The sequence below is a fragment of the Nematostella vectensis genome, chromosome 3 (genome assembly GCF_932526225.1).
Source record: "Nematostella vectensis chromosome 3, jaNemVect1.1, whole genome shotgun sequence".
Lineage (NCBI taxonomy): Eukaryota > Metazoa > Cnidaria > Anthozoa > Actiniaria > Edwardsiidae > Nematostella > Nematostella vectensis.
In genome coordinates, this window is record NC_064036.1 from 8,055,468 (window position 1) to 8,072,651 (window position 17,184).

Sequence of the window (17,184 nt, forward strand, 5' to 3'; positions counted from 1 at the left end):
GGATAAAAAGAAATGAATAGTAGCTAAAATTGGTGCATCCCCTAGAAATAATGGACCCCCCTGGTTTATGAATCCCACAAATGGGGGTCATAAACTGTAGGTTTACAGTAAATGATGGGAGTGTTTTTTTTTCTGAACGAACTGGCTCAACGAACTGTCATTAAGTAAACAAGAAATGGCATGCAGTGCTTTAAGGTGTTCACAACCAACCGCGCTAAAAACTTATCAGATCTTGTATTTTTATTAGTAAAGCTGGCAGAATAGCAAATAAAAGATTTGCATTGATGTTTGGAGTTGGCTACTTATTATACACAAACAACGGCGCTTTGATTTTCTTTACACAATGGAGTCTAAAACTAAAGGAAGGAAAACTAAACCATTATTCGGTACACCGGAATGATAATATTTACAATTCTTTGTGGTTTGATTGCACATCAGTTAATGAGGATGGGATAAAAACTGTTCGTGAAAGACATGTGATATGTCAGTCTTCTTCGTCGTCTTCTTGCATTTGGCGTCGCACAAGCTCCGCGTACAATCCCTTCTTTTTCATCAACTCTTGATGAGTTCCGCTCTAATGAGAAACACAAAGATGTTTTTAAATATGTGTTGGTGTGCAAAGTTCACACGCAGTCCCCCCCCCACACACACACACACACACAAACAAACGACCAGTCAGTCTCAGGGAATCTTCTCTACGCGCCTGAGGTAAGACCAACAAAAAAAAGACACGTTGCTCACCTCCTGTATTTTACCATGGGAGAGCACAACGATTTTATCTGCAAGTAAAACAAACACATCGTAGTTTATACACGCGATAGAGTAGCGCATGTCTTATTATCATTGATTGAGTACCTGCTCCTTGAATGGTGCTGAGGCGATGGGCAATCACGATCACCGTACGACCTACACGCACAAACCACCGGAACGTGAGAAAAAAAAAACTTATTGATTGGGTTGGGTGAGGTAAGGGTAAGAATACAGGAGGGGGAGGGAGGGGGTAATCGTGCGACCTACAGGCACATAAACCACTAAAGAAAAAGAAGAGGCGAGGTATAATAAGGTGTCAGAAAGGGATTTCCAGTGGTCAATCCAGGGAGTGGTTCCATGGGTCCAATAGAACCGCCCTTTTCACACAGAAATTCTCTAGAGGAGGACAATTTATTATTTCATTTTAATTTGGACTCTCTTTCAACATCCTGGATACTAAGGTTACTCAGGTTACTTCTGATCTTAAAATCGATTCTATCTACCCTATCAAAGGTATTTCATTGTTAAAGAGAAGAGAGTTTAGTTAAGGGTAAGGGCATACCTTCTGTCAGCCTGTCTAGCGCCTCCTGGACCAGTCTTTCAGATTCCGCGTCCAATGCACTGTAAAACCGAATTGATTTTTTGGGCAAACGAATAACAAAAGGATAATGCACCCACCAAGCTACATCCTTAAAAACCCAGGGATATTTTCCTCAACGTTAGAGGAAAACACCCCTGGGTCTCCGAGCATGACCAAGCTAAGTCTTCCAGTCAGTAAATGATAACGAGGTTATAATCTCTCTCTTCTGACTTGCCTTGGGCGAGTTGCACCTAGTACAGGGCAATATTTTTCACTTACCTTGTTGCCTCGTCGAGAATAAGAATAGGGGGGTTCTTGAGTAATGCCCTTGCAATAGCCACCCTAGAATAAGTTCCAGTTTATTATTATGCTACATACATAATATTGTAGTATCAATTATTCACAGTTATATAACATGTATATATAAAAAGAGGGTACAATGTGGCAAGGACCATAGAAACCACAAGGCTCCTAATATACGTATGTTTTGTACTTATTTCCACCAGCTATCCTGGTGCAGAAGGCACACATCAAGTTCTCCCTTGTGTGTATTGTTAGTAAGCACTGTCACTGAGGGTGGTCTCTGCCTGAGGTTTTATTGCGTCCCCAGTGGTTCTTTTACATTCTTTGATTCAGGTTGGTGTTGTGCAGCTTAATGTGATGGGACCTCCAGTTTAGTTTACTTATCCGAGAAGACTGGGAACACGTGAGAATAACTTCAACTCACATGTATCACAAATTCGAATCAAGGCATGAACTCGGAAAAATTAACTGTCAGAGCTAGAATTCAAACCTGGTCCACAGCGGTGAGAGGCCGACGTGCTAACACACTAGGCCACCCGTGTTTCCAAATTATCAAGACTATTATCAAAAGTACACAGTACACATTACAGGTCAGATTTTTAAATTACAAAAAATAGATTTGTTGTTAAGATTACATCTTTTTAAGTACATCTCGATCCTGTTATTAGACATGGTAGGATTCAATCAGAGTCCTAAATATGGATGTGATACCTCTGTCGTTGGCCACCAGACAGAGTCACGCCACGTTCTCCCACCATTGTGTCATAGCCCTGTGAAACATACCACCCTCAAATAAGCCTTGAACATTACACATGCAGCAACTAGAGAATGTATTTTCTGTTAAATGTGAAATGTAAAAAAACAGGAAAGGCAAATGTAAATTTACTGTAATAAAAAAATCGAGAATGAAAAATAAAAACAAACCTCTGGGAAATTTCGGACAAAGCCGTCTGCATTTGCCAGCTTTGCTGCCTCGTGAACCTAAAGAATAATAACGATTAATAAAAGAAGAGAGCTTAGAAAATGCAACTTGTCCATCATTTTCCACTTTTGTCATGCAATTGGCTGCAAATTGCTGCTACAGTACAAAATTGTTTAACAACTTTGTTTTGTGGTAACTTTATACTGTAATAACGCGGTCCTATTTTAATAGAGATCACTGTATTTTTAGCCTGCGTGCAGCCGGAAATAGTTCCATTATTGCTAATAATGGAACTATTTCCTACTGCACGCAGGCTATGTATTTCCCAATCTTAGTACTTCTAACTGAATTCAACAACTCTAATACCAGGTTGGATACGACTACCTAAAAACAACATCTAACTATTTACATAACTCAGTAAGCGCACGTGCGAATATTTAAAGAATGTCCCTTGGTGTTAGTATAACACAATGTCTCGTGCGATACTCATAACAATACAAAATAGAACACAAATAGTATGTGTCAGACAAAATTCCTTTGAAGGCTATCCCATTTGCTTTTGTGTCAGTGTGGAAAATGTTTATATATGTAAACAAATAACAATTTGACAACATCCTCAATAGTCACCTCAGCATCTGTGGCATCTGGTCGGCCATATCTGATGTTCTCCATGATGGAAGTGGAAAAAAGCAATGGTTCCTGTAAAACATTTAATGGATTTAAAATGGGGTAGATATCTTTTTTGGACACATTTTCTCAGTATAAACACTGTCCTTATTAACAAGGTTTCACTGTACCTGGTAAATATACCCTATAACACTGGCCTTCAATGCTGACCTTATTAAAAAGGTTTTACTGTACCTGGTGGATATACCCTATTACACTGGCCTTCAATGCTGTCCTTATTAACAAGGTTTTACTGTACCTGGTGGATATACCCTATAACACTGGCCTTCAATGCTGTCCTTATTAACAAGGTTTTACTGTACCTGGTGGATATACCCTATAACACTGGCCTTCAATGCTGTCCTTATTAACAAGGTTTTACTGTACCTGGTGGATATACCCTATAACACTGGCCTTCAATGCTGTCCTTATTAACAAGGTTTTACTGTACCTGGTGGATATACCCTATTACGCTGCCTCGCATCCATGTGGGATCAAGCTCTCTGATGTCATATCCATCCAGTGTCACTCTCCCGTGGTGGACTTCATAGAACCTCTCCAGGAGGGCTGCCACAGTGGATTTGCCTGAGCCGCTTGGACCACACAGGGCTACAAGCTTGCCAGCAGGAATCTCCAGGGAAAAATTTCTAAATATAAACAGTTTCTCAGGGGGCATAACCTTTTGATTACAGCAGAAATGATGATGACAACAAATGGTAGGTAGCTTTAAAGATGGTGATGATGATGAAGATGATGATGATGATGACGATGGTGATGATGATGATCATGATTGCAATGGTGATGATGATGACATGATGGCGATTATTTTGATGGTGACAAAGATAGTGATGATGAGGATAATGATGGCAACAATGATGATGATGGTGGTAATAACAAGATACAGTACTGACGGAAAGTAATGCAAAAGAAATTGGCCGAAGTTCACTGAATTACGGCCTTTTGTTCTCAATCCGAAAGTTCGGATGTTTTCTCCGAAGTTAGGTTACAGTATTCTCGGCTGTTTAAAGCAGCCGAAATTTAGGCATCCGAATTTCGGTGAAGTTTTAGGGCTATTGTTTTCAATTTTCGTTTGAAGTGAGCTCTTAATCTGTAGCTGTGAAGATGACATGATGATTTTGATGATTGTTGTAAGGGTGACAAAGATAGTAGTGATGATGACAATGGCTGTGTTCTAGAGTCAGACATGAGTCATATAGCGGCTACCTGGGGCATATCTTCTATGTCTTTCACTTAACCATGTGGTATCTGCGCCATTGTAATTCAGCATGATTCAGGCTGATTAACACCCAAATTTCATTAACTGTCTCACCTTAGCACTACATGGTCTTCTCGTGTTGGGTAGATAAAGGTGATGTTACTAAAGTCCACCTTTCCACGGATGTCTTTGATTGACAATTGTTTGCCTCCTGTGATTGGCACAGATGGCTGAATAAGGAGGTATTCAAACACTCGAGCTCCTGCACTCATTCCTCTGATTATTTGCCCAAACAGAACAGAGATGCTTCCAAGGGACCTGCCAAAAAAGTTCACTCAAGCTATTGATGGAAGTTTGCAGTAGAGGAGGGAAGTAGTTAAGGGCACGGTAGTGGCATTCCTGAAACTGTAATTTTAAAAGCACTGATTTAATAAAACAAATTTTTTCTAAAAAAAACAACAACAAGGAAGAGATGAAATTAATTGTTCTTCCGGCGCTTATTAAATTTTTCTACTCTCAGGCGCCCCGCCTATTTGGGGGAGGCGCTTATTTAAAAGGGCAAATTTCAAACAAAAGGTGGAAGTGTTTTTATTCATTTAATATCAGTTTTATACTGCATCAGTTTTTTTTCTCTATATCATTTTTACAACATGAAGCAGTCTATGAGCTCCTGCTTTTTTAGAACTACAATGATCATTTTATTCAATTACATAGAACCTGGGGAGGGGAGGGGGGTGCTTATTCAGGGGAGGATCTTAGTAAGTTTTGGTTTAAAGGGGGCATTTATTCAGGGAAGGTGCTGATTTGAGTAAATACAGTATATTCAGCAATAAGCTGGTTTGCTATTTCAAACAGCATTTGAGGATTCCAAAGAATTGTAAGAGTTGTGTGAAAAATGAGTGTGTAGCAGCATTACAAAAATTGGTGAAATCCTATAAGCAAATTGTAAACAATCAAGTTTCAATCAATGTTTTAGCACTGTTTAAAGGTCAAATGACTACTAACCTCTGTATTGTTTGGGTTGCAACTAAAAAGCTGATTAAATCACCAGGCTTCAGCTCACGGACTGCTAGCAAAGACCCCCCTGCGTACAAGACCACTAACACCAGGCCGTTTATGGCAAAGTTAGCCATGCCCTGGAATGCACCAATACCCACTCCAAGCAACTCGTTCAGCACTTTGGATCTGCTCACTTCCTTGGCATACAGGCTGAAAGACAGAGATACTGTAAGTATTCACCTTAGGTTTGATAAACAGTAATGCAAATAGCTAGGGTGTGGCATGGGGGTTACCTGTAAGCCCCTACTCCTCCTCTCCCCTTTAAAGTTGTGAATCTATTCTTGAAACTAGTCAAACTCTTGAATGACCGTTATTTTGAAGGCAAGTTTGCCGAAAAGTCCTCTAAGGCAAACTGTACAAGATGACTGGAAATTAACTAATCAATGTAGTGTTGTAAAGTAATGTAAGCATGTTTTCACAAACTGCATCTATTAAACTTTTTTTCATCCTAAAATTGTTAAAAAAACAAATCAATGCAAACTAGATGAATAAAAAAATTACTTACTCTGTCTCTTTCTCTTCCATTGCGAATGCCCTAACAGTTCGCACATTCCCAAGAGCCTCATCTGCAACAGCTGTTGCCTTGGCAACCTGCTCTTGTGCCTGCCTTGAGAGGCGTCTCAGCAGAGACCCGAACATAGTACCAGACAAAATAACCACAGGTAGCACAAGCACCATCAGTCCTGTTAGCTGGGGCGAGATGAAATACATGGCAAAAATACAGCCAACACTTTGAGTGGTGCTCCGTAGACCTTGCGAGATGCACTGTTTGAATGAGCTCTTGAAGTCCTGCACATCAGCTGTCAGCCTTTAAAAATAAAAACAGCAAAAAATCTTTGCATGCATCCTAAAACACTATAAAATAGATTTGTCTGTCTAAACATTTTCATGTATAATAAAAACATCTTTATTAAAAAAATGTTTTTGTAAATAAGTAAATAATGAAAACATGCCTGTCTTTGCTCAATTGTAGTAGTCTTATTGATAGTGCTATTCCCAGATGAAACAAGGAACTCATATTTTTACATATCACAACACCAAGGGCTAAGCCCCAACCTAGTGTTACATATTTTTGGGGGGTGTAAATATGTTTTTTTTAAAACTTAAAAGTTTCTTTTTAAAGTTTATAAAGTAGGCAATGCATTGAGGTGTACCTGTTTATCAATTCTCCTGTTTTATGAGCATCAAAGAATGCAATATCCTGTCTAACCAGTGAGGCAAATAGCGCTATACGCATTCTCTCAGCTATTCTCTCTCCCAAACATGACAACACTGATATATAAACAAATGTCAGCCCTGCCTGGGCTGCATAGAGTCCCACCATTTTGAGTGCCGGCACCTTCAGCACCTCGTAGTAATCTCTAGAATGCTCCTCAGTTGCTAAGGTGGACACAACATTCACAAGGTCTCCGAGCAACAAGGGCAACTGAATGTTTGTCATGGCAACAGCAAAAGCGCTAAGGCTGGCAAGAATCAACAGCCAAATATCTGGCCAAAGTAGCTTCAGGAATTCACCAAAATGGAACTCTGGTGGTTTTTCTTCTTTTTCTTCATCAGACAGTTTTGTTTTCTTGGAGTTTACTACTGGTCTATGTTTATGGCTGAGTTTCAAGCCACAGTAAGCCTGTGAATATAGTGTTTGACCTGCAAAGACACCTGCGCAAATACCTCCTATGTATTTGTATGGTGAGATTTGGGTGAGATGCTGGACAATGCTCGTAGGTGAAGTGGCTGGAACAAGTTTACCGAGGGGATTTTGTGGCTTGAGTGATAAAAGCCGAACACCAAAAGACCTGAAATGTTAAGGGTAAAGTACTTTAGTAATAATGTAAAGAATATATTTAAAAAAACAATGGCAGCTAAGACAATTAAGTTAGGTCGAGGACTGACCACATCAAGGATTTGCCAGTTATCATTTTTCATTTCTCTATCATTGTGACTAGGACTGGGTCATGTTTTCTTTCTTTCTTTTTTCTTATCATTTTTCTCTTATCTCTATTTTTTTGTTGCGATTCCCAGACAATCCCCCTTCCTAAAATCACACCAGAATTCCACAAAAGAAATATGAGAGTATTTACATAGAAGGACATAATTCATCAATAAGTAGATTTATGAGAAGTAAGCTTAAGTTAAATTAGAGGCAGCTAGACAATCTTGCTTTCTTTTCATGAACTGACCTTGGAAAAGACCACTGAGCATTTTGAATCAGCAAGCAGGCTCTCCTCGATGAATATCTACAAGCTGAGGAAGCTAGGGCTAGAAGAGCCATACAGGTGCTCTTTTGTGCATATGACCACTAGGCTCACAGTAAAATAACATCAAATTTTTAAAGATAGTGAGATGGCCCGGTTTTACGCCATTTTGGAAAAGAGTAGCCAAGCCTTGTTGATACCACAGGTATACCACTATAATTAGGGAAGCTAGTTTGATATATTACCTCCACACACGGAAAACGCAAAAAAGAAAAGGAAAATAAAAACAAGTCGACTTTTCTCAAGAGTATTGTAACAAGTGCACCCCAGTAGTCGTTGTAAAATGTAAATATACTGACTGAAAACATAAATATAAATACAACTGTCTTCAATATTGGGAAACGTACTCAGTCTCTAATAGATGTATCATCGGCGAAATTGTTGCCGTAGGGTCATCCTTCTTGCCCCCCCCCCCCCAGGGGGGGGGGGGAGGTCCAATTTAAACAGACGGGGGTGATCGTTGGCACCTTGGGTGTGGTCAACAGAGATTCTTACCCCCAATCAAGAGATAGGGTGTGGTAAAAGGGATTTTTGAACCCTAAAGAGATAGTAGAATCGAAAAAACAGTCAAAAACCTCCTAAGGGATAGCAGTTGGTCGAATTTTATGCCCTAAGAGTTATTTAGAAAACAGCCAAGGTGGCCACGTTAACGAAATGTGCACTTTAATTTACGTATGTCTACCAGTGTCTACACGTCGCGTCAGAAGGATTCTAATGGGCATGGGGAATCATCGACGCGATGGTTTTAACATATGATATCATTTTCGGAATACAAGATAAAGATTTTAAACACCCAAGACTTCCTGTGGTGTTCATTCAGGCGGCAGCCGCTCACGCATGTGTCACGCATGTGTCACGCAAGTGCCACGCAAAGGCGCAGCTAAGCAGACTAGAGGTAATGCTGAGAGTAGTGAAAACCACGATGAAATATACACATGACATTCATTTAATACACCGCTTTATGTTTATTCTACAATTGTATTCATTAATTTATTTGGTGCACACCGCACAAGTCAGTTCACGGTACTCGAAATAGGGAGCGCATGGCAGTGCCCCACACCTCCCTCCCACAGTCGTTAAAAGTGAACCCATCAGCCCCGCCTCTCCCCCCTTAGTAGTCTCTGGTCGCACATCAACGCAAATGTAATCCGTTGGGTGCTTATGTAAGTGTGATGACGTCATCAAATACCCGTGGTACTCGCGGGTCCATCCCTCGGGACAGTCATAAGTTCCTGGGACCATAAGCTGGGAACCACGTGACATCACGTGACAAACGGCACAAGGCACGTCCTGATTGGTAAGACCCTGGGCTAGGAAAGGATTGAACCCTTTGACGTGATACTCGGTGCCGTATACGTACCCTCCATGCTGGGGTTTGGTACTGTAGCGGCCGTATTTTGGTTGATTAACAAGACAGAGGTAAGAGACTCCGCCTCCCGATGCGGTATAATGGCTGTTACCAGCTTGTCCTGAATTCGCAAAATCCAGTTAATACAAAATACGGCTTATCAAAGGGGTATAACACAAGACAAGAGAAAGGGGAGGGCTTCCCATTATTGATACCGTCTTGTGCTCTTCCAAGACGGTATTTCTGCTAAGTTTCCCAAGTTTACTTTTCTTCCCACGTGCTTTTAAGAGGTATAGAATGGCATCAATAAACTTAGAACTTAGAACAAGTTTGACTAGGCCATTAGCGGTATGGGGTTTGTATGCACATATCAGGTGTTGAGTGTGGCTGCATGGATGGCGGAACGCGGAAATGACTTTGTTGGAAGGATGACCTACCTCTCCCCCCCCATAACATTTGCGGGTTCACAAAAAAAACCCGTATCCTACCAGTTTTTTGGTATTCTACTGAGAATGTGTCCCTCAGGAGAAACAACATTTTTTTCCTTCAGCTGTCTATGGGCTAATAGGTAAGGGATGGTAATATAGGACATGGTATAATTTATTTTTTTCATAGTCAAACGAAAAAAGGCATGAAGAGTGTATGCACACACATACGGGGTGTTGAGGGGAAGGGAATTCTGCATGTAGTGAGTCTACATTGTCAAACAAATAGCTTGATTCCGATGTTCTCACCTTTATAAACGAGTGACGCTCCATCTGGACACGTACTCCTCCCCCAGCGAACATACACTGCCCCCCCTGACACCACACCTGGAGGCCCGGGTGGTCCTTCTGGGCCAGGGGGTCCTTCTGATGCTTCCTTGGGCGCTGAAAATACAAACCCGGGCGTTCCTGGCTGCCCCGGCTCACCTAAAAGAGAAATTATCTTAATAAAATAAATACTAAAATATAAAAAAAATACAAAATGTGCAAATTCATGCGGCAAAAGGGATGTTTCTAGAAAATGACGCTAGCAAAGTTTAATACGAAGGAAAGAGAAGAGGAAAATAGGAGCCATTATTCATATTTGTCATAGAAAATATAAGCTCATGACATGAATTCGGGAAAAGAAGGCCTAAACGCATTCGCTTAGAACCGTAAGAAAATATACCTCTAATAATAGCCTGTACTATATATATCGAAACGAATCCCCGAATGGAGTACATCGGAAGTCTAAAAATTACGTGTACCGAATTCCGATTATACCTGGTGGTCCCGGTGGTCCGGTACCTCCCGGCATGCCTCTCTGCCCCGGAAAGCCATGACGACCGGGTGGCCCTGGACGGCCATCTCTTCCATCAATGCCGTCTTTTCCATCTTTACCGTCTTTGCCAATTCGGATGTTGCACTCGCCTGGCGGGGCTAACACAAATGCGGCAAAGGCTTTCTTAAAACACTCTCTGATAGGTTATTCACTTGCTACTTGTGAATTAAAAGAAAGGTTTGGGCAAACTCTCCCTTAAAGAATGTCAGTCAGCACACATTTATTATTGTTCACAATTGAAAATACGACGGTTCATTTGCAAGAAAAATCGTTTGCAAAAACAATCATTCACGATTGAAATCTGATAGTTTATAACTATTATAATTAAGTAAACATTCGCGCCCCACCCTCGTAGAGAGAGATTAACAACCTACAGGCTTGAAATTTGGCATTTTAAGCACCCTTTTAAAGAACCTATTCTTCCCCATAAGGCTTCAGCTTGTTAAAGAAGAATAGGTTCTTATTTGAGAAATCAATCAAATGTTGATAGTCAAAATTCATTAAAGACAATTTAAACATGATTCATATTTAAATAGCAAGAAAAAAATACTTTTCATAAATGTTTGGTCAATTGTATACTGTAGTTAAATACAACATAGGCTAAATATTGAGTTCAGCATTGATTGGCATTGCAAAAGTCAGCAAGCATTCTAACTCATGTCTTTAATTGTGGTGTTTCCAAAAAAAATAAGAACCAGCTAGGAACCTAAAGTGCCTGAATTTGTCTAAAGGTATCCCGATTTATAAAAACCTACAGCCTGAGCTTAAGGATTCTAGATTCTTTTATTGCGATTGAACTCATCTCAGTCACTTGCTTGAATTAGCCGAGGGAAGTGGATTCTTCGAATGAGTCGGTAATGTGCGGGAGCGTAAAATGGCAACGTGATTGGCCTTCTTTAATAGTGAGCGCGGCCATGACCGCGGTCGTTACCGCAGACGAGTGACCCCAGACCCGCGGTCCCGTACGCACTGCTTGAAATCACCATGATAAGAGCAAGTCTTATCTAGAGTCAACCCTTAAACAAATTACGGGCTAAACAGTAGCACCACATTGACAAGGGGATCTCCCATGCTAGCTGATATCCGCCCTTTACAAGCAAGTCACAAAGATAAGTGATTTTTTTTGTGCGGCAGGGCAATCATAATAAGCAAAGAAGATGGGATGCTGTAGAAATAAATGCACTGTTTACAGAGAATATCATTAATTGCTTGTTTTTCCACTAGACCAGCCCTGCACATCTTGACCCTCTTGAGTTTTAATAAACTCGAAAAAAGAAAGGGTACCATTTATCAGCAAACCCAAAGCTTTATGAGCCAATTATGGGATGAGGCTTTGCACGGATAAATACACAGAGCTTTATACTGTTGTTTAAAAACATATATGCCACCTTTTCTTCTTCGATGAGCTCTATTTTATTTGACGTTTTAGACATAACAAAAATCTTTTTACCTCTATGACTTGGTAGTGTTGCCTGATTCATCGCAAGTTGATCCACCCTTGGTTCGCCATCAAAAAACAGAGCAAATATTCAGAGAAGGAAAATGAGTGTTAAAATAAGCGCATAAAACCCCTTACCTTGATCGCAACTTGTGCATAACATGGAGAAGCTGACGAATTGTCGGGTCGTTACGCTGGACGAATTGAGGATCCCTAACGCCCTCTGCATTTATCAACCCTCCGATATACATAGACACGAAGAGCGCAAGCAGCTCCAAAACGATAGATAGCGAATTCATATTACACACAGAGCTCTTCTGTAATCAGTAGCGTTCCTTGAGCGAAGTTTACCATGCGTCGTGTGTCAACAATACGAGGGCCTCATCACACATGGATGCGTCACATTCACAGTCCTTTAGCTATTAACCTCTATTGGGTCCTTAATTTATGGCTTTCATAATAACCTGATAACATGACCGCGAAGCCATGGTCTAAGCCTTATCACCCAGAAAGGCGCGTGCTTTGTTCAAGGCCCCTCCAGTTTCAAGACGCAAAGTAATCAAATATAGACAGAGGATTAAACACTTAAGGTCTTATGAATTAACATTTGAGTAAAGGTGTCTTTGCAGTGATTCTGTTGACACGATGACTGCATACCCCAGACGCTACGTCATATGGGCATGAAAGTATTGTGAAAGAGCCAGAGGGAGAATTTTCATCTAACAGCCTAAACACGTTTTGGGTGATGACTCTTTTTTATTGTTTTTGAAATGGTTTTGATTTAGAGCTCGGTAAACAAAGAAGTCAAGTTCATTCAGTTGTGTTAGCTAAGGTTTTATTGTAACTTGAAAGCAGGCTCTAGTGAGTGTCTGACTCACTGGGCCATGTTTGAACCCATGTGATCTGATTATATGGTACGCGCGGTGTCATTTTTACTCGTGATTCCGGAATGAGAATGATTAGAATAGATAAAGCGCGCGTTCGTTTATCCGGCGTTCCCATTCCGGAATGGAATGAAGGCCATTCCAGCCATTCTGCCATCAGTAGCAGAATGACTAGTGCCATTCTGAACATTCTCTACCAACCATTCCCATTCAAAATGACAGAGAAAAAACGCGCGCTTAGATCCGATGTATGCATGAAATTCTTAATTTGCAAGAAGAAGCATGCATGAAAAGGTGCAAAATGTCACACTGCCTCAATAACAGGCGTCGCTTAATTTATTTTTTCTTTCGAACAGACAATCACGATATGATTGAATCTCGAGAAAGGTGGAAAGACAATAGCCGTGCAGATGAAGGTTTCAAGCTCCTTTTTTAACGACTGCTCATTATAGATAGAGGTAAAGATTCGATATTGCCGTGCTGCATATTGTGGATTTACTTAGATTTTTTCAGATCAGTTCTCAGCTAATTAGAAAACGGAGTAAAATGCAATTATCACTAAAAGACTGTGCTCACTTAAAGTATTGTTGCCTCGAGTAGCATACAAGATGGCTTTAAGGATTTAACAAGATGGCTTTAAGGATTTTAAAGGAAATGGAAACTAGGTTATCTAGGTAATCCGTTTAGAAAATTGCGATACAAAACTTTAAGATCTAAATGTAAAATTATCAATATGTTAATTAACATATTGATAATCAAGTTATCATATATGCAAGAACTGGGCAAAATACCATTGTCCTGTGAAAGTTCAAAACTTACCCATATTTTGATTTCTTCTGTACTATAAACATACAGGGAGGAACACATTCAGGGCCGTACCCAGGGGGTTGAACATATTCAGGGCCGTACCCAGGGGGGTGCGAACGCACCCCCCCCCTCCCCCACAACGGCCGAAAGTCCACTTTGGGATCTTTTTGTAGACAATCCATAAGTCAGACTTTTTTGCAGCCAAATCCGACAATAAACGTCCCGTGGAGATAGTGCAAAGGCACTAAAAATCACTTTTGTTCTTTCGGGGGTGGTCAGACTTTTATCAGAAAACTCACTCCCTCTACCCCCACCCCCCCCCCCCAGGAAAACTAGGTATATGGATGTCGCATCCCCCCCCCCCCCAAGAATAATCCTGGGTACGGGCCTGATATTGTGAATAAAGATCTATATATTGAGAAATTCGAGCTTGGCTTCTTAAACCCATTTAGCTGACCATTTACGACTGTTCTGTAAATATTACGCATATTCGCATACTCCATTTAGAAGAATCTGATAATACGAGACCGGAGTGAGGGACCGATATAAACAGGGTGGGGTCGATCGTCGCAAATTCGATTCTAACCCTAAGGCATGGCACTTTGGGCGTGGTCATCAGAACTTCTTACCCCTAAGAGTATAAGAAATTGGTAGTGATCGTAGGAATTTTTAAACCCTAAGAGATAGCAGAATCGAAAGAAAAAACTCCCTTATGAATGGCAATTGCTCGAATTTTAAAGAGGTCGCAGAATCAGAAAAAAGACGTTAAACACCTCCCTAGGAATAGCAATTGGTTTTATAGCCTAAGAGATAACCTGATAACGGAAAAAAAAACACACTAAACACCCTCTTAGGAATAGCAGTTGATCGAATTTTATAACCCTAAGAGATGGCAAAATCTCAAAAATTCACACCACCCCTAAGGGATAGCAGTTGGTTGAAACCTTATACCCTCAAAGATGGGACGATCACCCCTGTCTAACTTTTCTGTAGCCTACTTGGAGGTATTGGATGCTGTTTTCGGCAAGAAAAACCCTCGAAATTTCGAAATCGTAACGTATTTCAATCCCATATGTTTACTATATAAACCATCAGACACGCAACGTAACGTGAACCACTATAATTTATTGATACATACAGTGAGCTTGGGTTACCTTCGGGGTAAGCCCAGCCGTGTTAGGCACTTGCCGTTAGGTTCCCCAGCTCTTACACGGTATATAAAATGTAATATAAAAATAATCTTCAAGATTATTTTTTAAAACAACATTGGCCAAAAGTCTCCGTTTTGCAACTGGTCCATCCCCAAGGGCAGGAGCTTCCAAACCAAAATACTCCCGTTGTCTTTTTATTTGCACAAGTGTACGCAGCTCCCCTCTTGTCTGCAGCAAAATCCATGGCGATGTCATCATCCTCAATGGCGCGACCTAAACAACACATTAGCTGTAAAAACAAGTAAGGGGTAATCTAAAGTCCTATAGCCTGCACAACAGGCGCTAGTTGCGTGAAAGACGGAAAGCCGAGCTTAGTTAGCCGAGCTTGAATAGCCGAGCTTAGTTGCGCGACAAAATCGGAGGCCTATTTTTTTGCCCAGCGCTACGCCCGATAGAACGGCTTATCCGAGAGCTTTTCTGGGGCGCTTTTCAAGAGCTTGTTTAGCAGGCTAGAACTCTTACTCCTTGGCGCGCGAACAGCGTCCCCGACGCTCTAACCGGAGACCCACTCGAAAAATAAATGGAGGTCCTACAACCGGATGAGCAAATTGTGCTTATTTTAGAATTATTTAACCTACCATCACTGACCACGAAGAGTAGAATGCAAATCGCAGCCAGCTTTATTAGATAACCCATCTTGTTATGATCTGTGGAACGGAGAAAGTTTCATTTTTAGCTGGGATCCCTGCCGTAAATAATCAAATGTACTGTACAGGCGCGATTCTTGTTAAGGATTCTTCAAATACTAGGCTTTTTCTATAACATACTTATGACTACAGACCGCCCCTCGGTCAATCATATTTTATGATGTTGTAAAGAACTAAAAGTAACCTGTTGATAGTATTTACCTGGTCTATCGATAAGCTTTTCCGATTTCTCTAGGTTGGGTTGCTCACTTGCACGTGACGGAGATTTGCTGTCCTTTATTAGGATCAAGCCGTTTTTATGCCCACTCTTTTGTCGTTTAGAACAATGAACAAATCGTCCCATTAGCGTTCTTTTAGGGGACTTAAGTTTTCAATTATAGCCAGCCCAGCGTTGTCGACTTCGCAGCCAAAGAACTGGCTAGTCGGTGAAAGTTAAAGAATGCAGCCAAGTAGTTTTAAAATTTCAAAAAGAACAGATAATGTGCATCATTTGCAAGGATAAGGAGGACTTTTCTTGGGGAGTAAGGGAAAAAGAAAAGCGGTAATTCGTCTTTTTGAGATGCATAATCCTGCATAATCCTCTATTGTGTGAAGGAATCTAAACGGCTAATGAGCTTTTCCGATTTCTTTAAGGTATTACCGAAGGCTATTTCCCAGAAATAAGTTTGAGCTGTGATATCTTCTACCCAAAAATCCGAATTCCTTTGAGACTTCAGGACAAGTTTAAGAAGTTATTCAGGTTTATAGGAAAAATATTTTCGAGTCAATCCGTGGGAAAATGCGAACTCTGATACCCGCAATCCCTGTGAGCCAGGCGAACTTGTCAAATTTCGACTTCGTGGCGAATTTCTCTGCGACTATGCAAGCTATCGATATAAAAATTGGTAAGCACCTTCCTTAGTTATTTTAAAAAAAATCTAGCCGGAGTGCGACACGAAATATTCATTTGAATTTTTTTGGGGGAGCGAAATAAGAATGATGATTGAAAATAATCGAAAATCAACCCGCATTCGAAGAGAATTTGTTTGATGATGTCGCACTCCGGTGAGAATTTAGATTTTGCAGTATTCTCGCTTGTCTTAAAATTTTGTGCAGAAATATTTAAACGCTAGTAAAAAAGCTCAAAGCAAACTTTGCTACAAATGTGTTGTGATGCTTCTTCAGGCGATTAAAGCGAGATTTTCCGCTGAAATCTTTCGGAAATTGCGTCTTCGTTCGTAGTCTGTTGTGTCAGTATGTTCGTGAGCCCGTGAAACTGAAACAGCGGTAATAAGCCTTATGTTTCGCTCTTTATGGGCCTATAAACCTTATATGGTCGAGCTACAGCATGCTTTGTTTGGCGGGAAACAAACTTGAGGTGCGAACGGATGGTTTGCTCAGTTCGCAGCATGAGACATGTATCGAGTGACACAAGACCTCTTATTACTGTACATCGAAAACAAACGGACAGATTAAAGCCACATATAGAATTGCGGTTCTGCAATTCGCTTCGTCAGTTGGTGGTGTTTTGGCTGGACTACGATTTGGCTTTGTACCACGCAACCACGCAAACTGAAAAGTGACCTACGCTCGGAAGTCTTGTCCTCTGAGCTTCCTAGCGGGGAGATTCGAGTTTCGATCGTTTATTTCAGAGAGTGGTGAAGTTTAAAGGTCTGTGAAATGCTTCGAATGAACCCATAAACAGATAAAAACAGATAAACTGATAAAAGCGAAAATCCTTCTTTGGTTCGAGTTCTATACCTGTAGAAGCTAGAGTGAAACTTGAGCGGCGAGGCGAATGACTAAAATTTGCATAG

At 40.8% G+C, this 17,184-nt stretch overlaps 3 protein-coding genes across 3 annotated transcripts; all 3 read right to left on the reverse strand.

Annotated features, from left to right (window-relative positions):
• Window positions 1-222: 222 nt before the first annotated feature.
• Window positions 223-7,882, reverse strand: LOC5511271 (mitochondrial potassium channel ATP-binding subunit). The gene is made up of 14 exons (XM_048725214.1): window positions 7,674-7,882; window positions 6,651-7,289; window positions 6,002-6,304; window positions 5,443-5,646; window positions 4,552-4,755; window positions 3,673-3,868; window positions 3,183-3,254; window positions 2,558-2,614; window positions 2,345-2,403; window positions 1,610-1,672; window positions 1,313-1,371; window positions 856-906; window positions 742-779; window positions 223-574 (listed from the first exon to the last, which is right to left on the reverse strand). Exons 1-14 carry the CDS (start codon window positions 7,763-7,765, stop codon window positions 485-487), a joined length of 2,127 nt encoding a protein of 708 aa, XP_048581171.1. The 5' UTR covers window positions 7,766-7,882; the 3' UTR covers window positions 223-484.
• Window positions 7,883-8,678: 796 nt separating this feature from the next.
• LOC5511243 (short-chain collagen C4) lies at window positions 8,679-12,397 on the reverse strand. The gene is made up of 5 exons (XM_001631601.3): window positions 11,978-12,397; window positions 11,852-11,898; window positions 10,344-10,499; window positions 9,831-10,007; window positions 8,679-9,217 (listed from the first exon to the last, which is right to left on the reverse strand). Exons 1-5 carry the CDS (start codon window positions 12,136-12,138, stop codon window positions 8,739-8,741), a joined length of 1,020 nt encoding a protein of 339 aa, XP_001631651.2. The 5' UTR covers window positions 12,139-12,397; the 3' UTR covers window positions 8,679-8,738.
• A 2,238-nt stretch (window positions 12,398-14,635) lies between these two features.
• On the reverse strand, window positions 14,636-16,740 carry LOC116617646 (N.vectensis toxin 7-like). Its single transcript, XM_048725307.1, has 3 exons — window positions 15,590-16,740; window positions 15,320-15,388; window positions 14,636-14,954 (listed from the first exon to the last, which is right to left on the reverse strand). The coding sequence occupies exons 1-3, from the start codon at window positions 15,729-15,731 to the stop codon at window positions 14,779-14,781; spliced, it is 387 nt and encodes a 128-aa protein (XP_048581264.1). The 5' UTR covers window positions 15,732-16,740; the 3' UTR covers window positions 14,636-14,778.
• Window positions 16,741-17,184: the final 444 nt, after the last annotated feature.

Excerpts from the sequence above, each read along its gene's own strand:
- LOC5511271 (XM_048725214.1), bottom strand. The coding sequence starts at position 7,765 with ATGGCTCTTCTAGCCCTAGCTTCCTCAGCTTGTAGATATTCATCGAGG. Across the intron at positions 7,290-7,673 it reads GCTCAGTGGTCTTTTCCAAG|GTCTTTTGGTGTTCGGCTTT; the intron begins GTCAGTTCATGA and ends TTAACATTTCAG. Across the intron at positions 3,255-3,672 it reads TAATAGGGTATATCCACCAG|GAACCATTGCTTTTTTCCAC; the intron begins GTACAGTAAAAC and ends AATGTTTTACAG.
- LOC5511243 (XM_001631601.3), bottom strand. The coding sequence starts at position 12,138 with ATGAATTCGCTATCTATCGTTTTGGAGCTGCTTGCGCTCTTCGTGTCT. Across the intron at positions 11,899-11,977 it reads ATGCACAAGTTGCGATCAAG|GGTGGATCAACTTGCGATGA; the intron begins GTAAGGGGTTTT and ends TGGCGAACCAAG. Across the intron at positions 9,218-9,830 it reads AGCGTCACTCGTTTATAAAG|GACAAGCTGGTAACAGCCAT; the intron begins GTGAGAACATCG and ends TTGCGAATTCAG.
- LOC116617646 (XM_048725307.1), bottom strand. The coding sequence starts at position 15,731 with ATGGGACGATTTGTTCATTGTTCTAAACGACAAAAGAGTGGGCATAAA. Across the intron at positions 15,389-15,589 it reads AAAGCTTATCGATAGACCAG|ATCATAACAAGATGGGTTAT; the intron begins GTAAATACTATC and ends TCCGTTCCACAG. Across the intron at positions 14,955-15,319 it reads ACTCTTCGTGGTCAGTGATG|GTCGCGCCATTGAGGATGAT; the intron begins GTAGGTTAAATA and ends TGTGTTGTTTAG.